Source organism: Gekko japonicus, unplaced genomic scaffold (assembly GCF_001447785.1).
Source record: "Gekko japonicus isolate JY-2015 unplaced genomic scaffold, Gekko_japonicus_V1.1 scaffold2362, whole genome shotgun sequence".
NCBI classification, from domain to species: Eukaryota; Metazoa; Chordata; class Lepidosauria; order Squamata; family Gekkonidae; genus Gekko; species Gekko japonicus.
This window is the reverse complement of record NW_015174342.1, coordinates 15937-26722: the sequence shown is the minus strand read 5'-3', so window position 1 is coordinate 26722 and position 10786 is coordinate 15937. Positions and strand designations below refer to the sequence as shown.

At 43.3% G+C, this 10786-nt stretch overlaps 1 protein-coding gene across 1 annotated transcript in view; it reads right to left on the bottom strand.

The window, feature by feature from the left end:
* PPP2R2C (protein phosphatase 2 regulatory subunit B, gamma) overlaps window positions 1-10786 on the bottom strand; it is a gene marked incomplete at its 5' end in the record, with an annotated part of 28983 nt that overhangs the window by 10124 nt on the left and 8073 nt on the right. Inside the window, one exon of the mRNA XM_015424292.1 lies at window positions 330-499. Within this exon, the coding sequence (XP_015279778.1) occupies window positions 330-499 (170 nt within the window). The remainder of the gene's footprint in view (window positions 1-329; window positions 500-10786) is intronic.

Here is a 10786-nt window from a genome sequence, read left to right as displayed (position 1 = left end):
GGCCGGAAGTGGGGGGCGGGGCTTCATCATGTGCCCCGCCCCCGTACCTCACCCGGGGGAACTGCGATCCCCCACGATCCCCCCCAAAATGACCTCTGGCTAGTAGTAGTTTTATACCCCAAATACAGTTTGGAAAATGTCTAAATGTAGTCACACTAACTGCATCGAGCAACAGACAACAACAGTTCTAGGAATGGCAATAGCACATATTAAATTATACCAGTATTAAGTGTTCTCACAATCAACATTTTTTTGTATTGTGTTTAAAATATTTGTGCAACTGCAACAGTCACGGAACATTCCAGCTCTAAAAAACAAACACCACACACCTGGTACGTCTCTACAGGCCTCGTTTCCATATTCAGATCCCAAACTTTGACAGTGAGGTAATCTCTTGCTAACATATATCGGCCACTGTGGCTGAATTTGACATCTGACACAGAAGAAATAATTTCGGAGAAAAAGGATCGGCTGCACGGGTCTTCTGGTTCTTCATAAACTGTGGAGCACAGGAAGAGGAAAAGTGTGAAGACGACTACGCAGAGATGCTCACAGCTGTCTTTCATTCCCCCCCTGGCCTTTTCAAACTGTCCAAAGCAGCAGACACAAAGTTTTTCAGCCCTGATGGAAAGGAAGCTGCTTGTCTCCATAATTCTGCAAAGAAATTAGTCAGGTGGGAACCCTCCAGGTATGGCAGGCAGGTGGGACAAAGATCAATGCCACGCTACTAGATGGGGACCCAATGTTTGTAACAGATCCCACAGTTCCAAGGGTGAACCTGTTATCTTTAAGTTTGAACTGGCAGGTCTTACAACAACCACTGCATAAAGAATTAGACCAACAAAGCCAGAATAGTACCCAGAAACAACCTGCTATGAGATTGACCCAAAAGAGACCACACAACGCCACTGATGGTCACCTACAGCTCCCAGCTCAAATCAGTTCAACATATTATCCAGGATAGGCTGAAGATCTTTGAAAATGATCTCTCTCACCCACCCACAAGCCTTGGGTGGCTGGCAGGCCCTTCCTTGCCTACAGACAGTCTCTTGACCTAAAACAACTTCTCCCCATCTAATGGAGAGACAAACTAAGGTAACAGACCCTGCAACACACCTAGACACCCACTCTGACACCATCTAAACTCAGGCAATACTATGAAGGGACCTGATAATAACTTTTCCATCTCTGGTTCATCCTCTTGCTCATCCTCCAATGTTAGATATGTCACTATGTATCAACAACACCCTTCTGGTCTCTGTGTTGGACAAACAGGCCTGTCCTTGTGCAAAAGATACAAAGCATAGTATTCAGAGACCAGCATTTCAGTCTACAGGGCATTCTGTCAGTGACCTGAAAAGTCACTATTCTCCTCCAGAAGAACTTCAAAAAGCAATTGCTAAATTAATATTCATCAAGAAATTTAACACTGTCTCTCAGCCAGAATTAGAAGGGACCCAAGATTTCTGTGTCATTTTAAGGTCTAAATATCTTGCATTTCTTACCCCATAAGTTATCGCTTATTCCAGCTATACATCTCTGACTTCCCATTGTGTCTGTTTAGCACACCAGTCAACCAGTTACTTTTGGATCCGACCTTGTTTTGAATTGGCCTGTCTTTCTAACATTTCCCTTTCTATCCCCATTCTGTTGTGTATATAAAATGGGGCCTGATGGATTTTTTTTTTTTTGAATAAAAGATTTTTATTTTCCATTAATCATACAGTATCCATCTTTTTCTCACTCGGTCAAAAATCCAATTTTCCCTCCCTCCCCCAAAAGGCTTCCCGCAATGCGTCCCCCTTATGTCACATATAATTAATAAGTTCAAGATAACATCATGTACTTAATATTGTTCTAGATATAGTAAATTATGTTTCACGTCCCACTTTTCTAAATATGTTTTAAAGTCACTCCATTCTTCAAAAAATTCCTGGTCTTCTTCATTGTTCAGTTTTCTTGTTATTTTGTCCATTTCGGCCATGAACAGAACTTTTTGTATCCATTCTTCTAAGTCTGGTATTTTTTCCTGCTTCCAATATTGAGCATATACCATTCTTGCTGTTGTTGTCAAATACCAGAACAATGTCCTTTTTGTTACATTTAGTTCTTCCATTTTTAAACCTAAGAGCAGAATTTCAGGTGCTTTCTTAAAAGAACATTTAAAAAATTTTTGCATTTCACAATGGACTTTTGTCCAAAAGTCCATAGCTTTTTCACATGTCCACCACATGTGGTAAAATGAGCCCTCATGTTTTTTACACTTCCAGCATTTACTAGACATATTCTGATTCATATTTGCGATTTTCTTAGGTGTCATGTACCATCTATACATCATTTTATAACAGTTTTCTTTTACATTGGTATATATTGATAGTTTCATAGAGTTTTTCCACAAATATTCCCATGTTTCTATAGTTACTTCCTTATTCATATTAACTGCCCATTTTATCATTTGTTCTTTTACAGATTCATCCTCCGTAAACCATTTCAACAATATTTTATTCATTTTAGAAACCATTTTCCTCCCCCCACTTTCCCAAACAGTTTCTACTTCGTTTCTATCTTCTCTAAAACCATAGTTTTTCTTATCCATTTTAAAAACATCATAAATCTGCATATATTTTAACCATTCATAGTTATACTGAATTTCATCCTGCCCTTTCATTACCCATTCTGTTCCTTGCTTCGTAATTAAGTCTCTATAAGGCAACCGGGCCTGATGGATTTATACTCTTATGCATCTGAAAACTCTCAAAAACTTTCTGCTGGAGGAAATTTTGTTAGTCTTTAAGATGCCTCCATATTCCTGTCCTATTTCGCTGTTACAGACCAACACAACTATCTGTCTGCCGTCTGAATCCCACAAAAGACATACTGAGCAAGACGTTAATACCATTTGCAGTACTCATCTTTAAAAAACATCATTCTTGCAAGACTTTCTTGAATCAAACACTGACCGAAAGATATGCAGGAACCTGCAGAATCGTTAGTCAGTTGTCTGATGAGGAGAGGGAAATGTTGAAAAGTCTGGGTAGGGTACAGAGGGCACCATATCAAAATATTAATGAACTACAAACATTAAAAGTAGACTGAAAGAAAGAAAAACTACCAAGAAAGTAGATGCACACCTTTAAATATCTCTTTTAAAATTCTCGGCACTCAGGAAAGCAGGGACTTAGCAATTATCCTGTCAGGATTTCAATGGCAGCCAGATGAATATAATGCAATTATCTCCTCTCTCCCTCTCCGCCCCCCCCCCACACCCCTCATCACTTCAATAATTCTGAGCCAAGAATGACAAAAATTCTCATAATTATTACATGCAGTTATTGCTAACACCGAAAGGTACAGAGAGGAAGAAAGATAGTTCAGATGCACTGTTCGTTTTCATGACGTTGAGCTTTTCTCCTAGCTCAGGTCCCCACTAGGGTTGGACACGAACCGGAAAAATGGAAGCTCATGGAGGTCTGTTGTTTTCACGGACCCCCAAACCATGAACTTCCAGAAACGTCTCCATTGCATGAACCGGTTTGTGATTCAGGAAAGTTCGTGAGGCCACAGCCCCACTCAGACATGCGCTCCAAAGGCATTTAAATGCCTTCGGAGCTCACCTCCGGGTCGGGTTAGCCCAACTGAGCTCCGAGAGCAAGCTCTTTCATAGGCCTTCTGAGCTCACTCTCGGAGTCCAGTTGAGTCAGGCGGCCCAACTCAACTAACCTCTCAGAGTGAGCTCTGAAGCCTTCGGAACCCCTATAAAAGCCGTCAGAGCTCACTCTGGGTGCTGAGTTGGGCCGTCCAACTCAACTGAACTCTCAGAGCTCATTCACGCCAGCCCAACCTGAAGGTGGGCTCCAAAGGTATTTAAATACCTTCAGAGCTCCCTTCCGGTCAGGCGGCTTGACCCAGAAGTAAGCTCCAAAGGCATTTAAATGCCTTTGGCTCTCACTTGTGTTGGGCCACAGGCTGGTGGTGGGCTCTGACAGCATTTAAGTGCCTTTGGAGCTCACTTCTGGTCAGGCCACCAACCCGGAAGTAAGCTCCGAAGGAATTTAAATGCCATCAGAGCCCACATGAACCCTCCCACGAACCTCTATGGAGGTTCATGGGCAGATCGTGGGAGACTGTTCTCCCAATCCCCTGGTTCACAAACCATGAACCGGCCTGGTTTGTGCTCAAACAGGGATTCACTTGTGTGTTTGTGCCCATCCCTAGTCCCCACAAGTTAGGACAAAGAGATGGGCCTGCAAATCCAAGATGTAGGATTCAGTAATCTTCTTGTGCTTATAGTCCCCTCATCAATGGCCTATCTGCTCCTCCCCTAGATTCAGGAGATCTGTTTCCACCTATGAATGGGTCAAGTATTGCACTATTACATTGTTTTAATCTCCTTGATGTTACAAATTCTGACCAGTGCCAGTTCAGCACCAATGCTTCTGCTTCTCATATTGCATATGAGTGCAGAATCCATTGTGTGCTTTTCCATGAGACCCTGTAGAAAGTATTTATGCCAGACTGAGATCTGGGAGACGTAGGTTCAAATCCCCACACTGCCATGAAACTCACTCGGTGACCTTGGGCCAGTCACCCACTCTCAGCCTAACCTACCTCATAAGATTGTTGTAAAGATAAAAAGGGGAAGGTAGAGTGACATATGGCATCTTGAGCTCTCTGGAGAGGGGGTGGGATAAAAATGTTATAGAGAGAGACTCTGGCATGGTTTTATGCATGATGAGTCTCTTTGCCAGACTGCCCCAGAACAGTTCCTGAATCTCAGTGCCCAGAGTGTGTGGGTGATAGAGAAAGCAGACACAGAGGATGAACTGCAAAAGTCTTCCAGCTGGTATCTACCAGAAATATCAAAATGAAGGGAAATTTCCCTGAGGTGGGCCATTGTGTATATATGGGTCTCACCCAGTGTTCCCTCAAAGCTGCACCAGCCTGAGCTGGTGCACAAATTCCCAGCTTCCAGTGCACAGATCCTCGGCTGAGCACAGAGTGACAAAACTCTCCCCCACCTCCCTCCCCAGGGCTGCTGCTGCACCTCAGCCCGCCATGCCCGCCTCCCTCCATTGCATGGGGGGAAGAGGCACAAAGCCAAGCCTCCCCGCCCCCCACCAGCCAAGGTCTCCTCCCTCGGGGAGGAAGGGAGGGTGAGCTGCCAGCCATTTAAAGTGAACAGCTGACAGGCGGATCTGCCTGTCAGCTGTTTGGTTTAAAGGGTGGGAAGTCATTTCAGTGCTCCCTTTTGCTTCCCCCCACTTGGAAGGGGGGAGCAAAACAGAAAACTCTAATGGTTGCCCACCCTTTAAAGCGAACAGCTGATCGGCAGACCTGCCATGATATTGGCTTTAAAGGGCAAGGAACTATTTCAGTGCTCCCTTTAGCTTACCCCACTTGGAAGGGGGGGAGTGAAATGGAGGAGTTTAATGGCTGCCTGCCCTTTAAAGTGAACAGCTGACAGGGGGCCCTCTCTTTCTTTTTTCTTTCTTTCACTCCTCTATCCCCATCTATTTGCTTTCTTTCCACCTCTCTCTCTTTCTTTCAGTTTTTTTTTTTTAAAAAAAACTGTAGGCTTGCTCACAACTTTAATCCTAGTAGATCTTTTGGCTCATGAAGTAGAATGTTTGAAACTAGCTAGGATTTCCACTTTGGCACAATGGAAGATAAAGATTTGGGATATTGGTATATCTGATAAGACAGCCATGGAACTGCTAACAAGGGATAACCCTAATTATGTAAACAATTTTATGGAGAAATTGTGTTTTTTTTTAATATGTTAGCGCATGCCAACCTTGCCTATATAAATTGCCACAGAAATGAAATGGTTTGTTTTCCCCCGAATGTTACTGCATGCCAACCTCGCCTATATAAATTGCCGCAGAAATATAAAGACTTTGCCTTTTACTAACGATAGAATCAGAGACGGGATCACAGAAATTATTATGTTCCATGGAGGTTCTGTATCATGGTTTTTAGGTTTTAGAATTTATTCTTTTTCTTTAGTTAATATAAGATTGTTTGAAACTGTATATTGAACTATCATAATTTGTTATGGTTTTATCTCTTGTGGTTACTCTGTTAAGAACCGATGTTGTTGTTATGTGTTAATATATTAAACTTAATAAAAAGTTAAATATAAAAAAAAGTAGAATGTTTGCTCACGAGACTATGCAGCCTAGAGGGAACAATGGTCTCACCACTGTTCTGGTGGCACTTGGCAGAGCCCTTTGAAAGCCATTCAAGGTGTCAGAGCTTTGGGGCTTCTATGCCCTGCCACAGCTGAAGGAATGGGTTAGGTCTGTTAAGACCCTCACAGAGCTCACCTTAGAAGTAATTATCACAAAATACAAGGAACAATGGATTTAAATCCCAAAGTCCACCAATGCTTAGTATACACTACACCCAATTATTTATTTTTATTTTACAAAATTTATATCCTGCCTTTCAGATGAAGAAGAAGAGGAGGAGGAGATTGGATTTATACCCCGCCCTTCACTCAGAGTCCCAGAGCGGCTTACAAACCCCTTTCCCTTCCCCTCCCCAAAACAGACACCCTGTGAGGTAGGTGGGGCTGACAGAACTGCCCTTTCAAGGACTTGCCCAAGGTCATCCAGCAGCTGCAAGTGGAGGAGTGGGGAATCAAACCCGGTTCTCCCAGATTAGACCCTAACCCTACACCAAACTGGCCCTCACAAGGGCTACCAAGGCAGCTACCGAATTAAAACATATATGATGAAATCATGTTTTAAAGCCATTAAAATCAACCCCCCTAAACACATACATCATTAAAACAATTAAATAAAATCATAGCTAAAACATGTACAAAGACATAAAAAGAGCAATTAAAACATTGGTCAGGAAGGAGGGATCACTGAGGGAACGCCAAACAAAACCCAAGAAGTCTTCAGCCACAGGCAGAAAACAGCAACAGAAGGGGGCAGGCAAATCTCCTTGGGGAGAAGAGAGTTCCAGGACTTTGGTGCTGTGACCAAGAAGGCCCTCTCCTGGGTTGCCACCCGACCCCGTCTCAGAGGGGGGGGCACCCAATGGAGGGCCTCTGCAGGTGATTGTAGTGGCCAGACAGGTTCCTAAGGGAGTAGGTGGTCCTTCAGGTTTGTTGGTCCCAATCCAGGTAGGGCTTTGAAGGTCAAAACCAGCACCTTGAATTGTCCCTGGAAACAAACTGGGAGCCAGTGTAGATACAGTTTATGTATCTCTTTATTTACAGCCTCCTTTCTCACTGAAACTCAAGGTAAAATTACATCAATTTATATAAATGTAAGTTATCTCACGTACCTTACTTATAAATCCTGCAAACAGGTACTAACACAAACCTCTTCAGCTGCTGCAGAGAGGATTACAATTGCTCAGGTGGCAAGAGTAATGACAAGAGGTGGAACCCTAGATCTGGAACCATTCGAGGTGTCAGAGGCTGATCCAGCCCGGAATCACCAAAGGAATTCAATGACTGCCGAAAAGATGTCTGAAGAAGACATTTCATCTGGAAATGAGAAGACCTAGTGATGGCTGCTTTGGAGGGTGGACTCTGTGGCACTGGGCCATGCTGAGGCCCCTCCCCTCCCCAAAACCCCACCCGCTCCTGGATCCACTCCCAAAGTCTCCAGGTATTTTCCAACCCAGACCTGGTGACCCTAAACCCAAGCCACCCCCAGCAACCCTCTAAAAGCCTAAAGGGTGCCCCCTTGTCGGCCTCAGTCAGCCCCTAAGTGGTTCCCAACAAGCCTCATTGTTTTCTAACTCACATATCTGGAGAACAGAATTTAATCAATGCCCATTAGAGCCTGGTCCCTTTACTGGCATCAAATGCCTGCTTTTCATTTCAGGGTTACTGTTGGGTTTTAGTCATTTATGACTGGCATCTCCTTGGTACTGTAGTGTGGGGGAAAAGACTCATCTTATTGATGTAAACCTTACTGAACAAATTAGGAAAACACTGAGAACGATAATGGCAAATACGGCCATGATTCTTATGGAATTATTATTTTATAATAGAATATTTGATTTTACTACCAACTGTCAACAGTCGATAGGATGCCAACAGAGCAGGGGAAATGGTTGGCTTGCTTCTGTTCCTGTCAGAGTAGCCTCATCTGGAGAAATCACAAGTGATAACATTCTGTGCATGAAGATAACATCTTTACATCTAACTGCAGGACTCATTTACAATCCTAAGAGTAGCTCTCAGTGGTTTCCATCTATTAATAGTTTCATATGTTGACAGGAAACTTTCGAAGAGTCTTTTTTTTCCGTGGTCTAAAATTGGAAATGAAACGTTGCACATTAATTGAGCCAGTAATTACGACTGAGTTGAATGTTCTTCAGATTGAACATAGCAAGATGACAGGCACACAACAGATTCCAGGGTGGGGCGGGGAATCTGAATGCTATCTCCTTCATGGTTCTTTAGTGCTGCTGTTTGGAAGCAAAGCATTCTGTACAGGTCACATGGAAAATCCTTGCCAATCAGGGATCACAAAATAAATGTTTTTGTGTCAGCTGTTTGGTTTAAAGGGTGGGAAGGGAAGTCATTTCAGCGCTCCCTTTCACTTCCCCCCGCTTGGAAGGGGGGAGCAAAACAGAGGAGTCTAATGGTTGCTCGCCCTTTAAAGTGAACAGCTGACAGGGGGGCCTCTCTTTTTTCTTTCTTTCACTCCTCTCTCCCCATCTATTTGCTTTCTTTCCACCTCTCTCTGTCTCTCTCTCTCGCTCTCTTTCTTCCAATGTTTTTTTTTAAAAAAAACCTGTAGGCTTGCTCACAACTTTAATCCTAGTAGATCTTTTGGCTCATGAAGCAGAATGTTTGAAACTAGCTAGGATTCCCACTTTGGCACAATGGAAGATAAAGATTTGGGATATTGCTATATCTGATAAGATAACCATGCAACTGCTAAGAATGGGTAACCCTAATTATGTGAACAATTTTATGGAGAAATGGTTTGCTTTTCTGAATATGTTAGTGCATGCCAACCTCGCCTATATAAATTGCTGCAGAAATATAAAGACTTTGCCTTTTACTAACGATAGAATCAGAGACGGAATCACAGAAATTATTATGTTCCATGGAGGTTCTGTATCATGGTTTTTAGGTTTTAGAATTTATTCTTTTTCTTTGGTTAATATAAGATTGTTTGAAACTGTATATTGAACTATCATGAGTTAATTTGTTATGGTTTTACCTCTTGGGGTTACTCTGTTAAGAACCGATGTTGTTGTTACGTGTTAATACATTAAACTTAATAAAAAGTTAAATATAAAAAAGTAGAATGTTTGCTCACAAGACTATGCAGCCTAGAGGGAACAATGGTCTCACCACTGTTCTGGTGGCACTTGGCAGAGCCCTTTGAAAGCCATTCAAGGTGTCAGAGCTTTGGGGCTTCTATGCCCTGCCACAGCTGAAGGAATGGGTTAGGTCTGTTAAGACCCTCACAGAGCTCACCTTAGAAGTAATTATCACAAAATACAAGGAACAGCGGATTTAAATCCCAAAGTCCACCAATGCTTAGTATGCACTACAGCCAATTATTTATTTTTATTTTACAAAATTTATATCCTGCCTTTCAGATGAAGAAGAAGAGGAGGAGGAGATTAGATTTATACCCCGCCCTTCACTCAGAGTCTCAGAGCGGCTTACAATCTCCTTTCCCTTCCCCTCCCCACAACAGACACCCTGTGAGGTAGGTGGGGCTGACAGAACTGCCCTTTCAAGGACTTGCCCAAGGTCATCCAGCAGCTGCAAGTGGAGGAGTGGGGAATCAAACCCGGTTCTCCCAGATTAGACCCTAACCCTACACCAAACTGGCCCTCACAAGGGCTACCAAGGCAGCTACCGAATTAAAACATATATGATGAAATCATGTTTTAAAGCCATTAAAATCAACCCCCCTAAACACATACATCATTAAAACAATTAAATAAAATCATAGCTAAAACATGTACAAAGACATAAAAAGAGCAATTAAAACATTGGTCAGGAAGGAGGGATCACTGAGGGAACGCCAAACAAAACCCAAGAAGTCTTCAGCCACAGGCAGAAAACAGCAACAGAAGGGGGCAGGCAAATCTCCCTTGGGGGAGAAGAGAGTTCCAGGACTTTGGTGCCGTGACCAAGAAGGCCCTCTCCTGGGTTGCCACCCGACCCCGTCTCAGAGGGGGGGGCACCCAATGGAGGGCCTCTGCAGGTGATTGTAGTGGCCAGACAGGTTCCTAAGGGAGTAGGTGGTCCTTCAGGTTTGTTGGTCCCAATCCAGGTAGGGCTTTGAAGGTCAAAACCAGCACCTTGAATTGTCCCTGGAAACAAACTGGGAGCCAGTGTAGATACAGTTTATGTATCTCTTTATTTACAGCCTCCTTTCTCACTGAAACTCAAGGTAAAATTACATCAATTTATATAAATGTAAGTTATCTCACGTACCTTACTTATAAATCCTGCAAACAGGTACTAACACAAGCCTCTTCAGCTGCTGCAGAGAGGATTACAATTGCTCAGGTGGCAAGAGTAATGACAAGAGGTGGAACCCTAGATCTGGAACCATTCGAGGTGTCAGAGGCTGATCCAGCCCGGAATCACCAAAGGAATTCAATGACTGCCGAAAAGATGTCTGAAGAAGACATTTCATCTGGAAATGAGAAGACCTAGTGATGGCTGCTTTGGAGGGTGGACTCTGTGGCACTGGGCCATGCTGAGGCCCCTCCCCTCCCCAAAACCCCACCCGCTCCTGGATCCACTCCCAAAGTCTCCAGGTATTTTCCAACCCAGACCTGG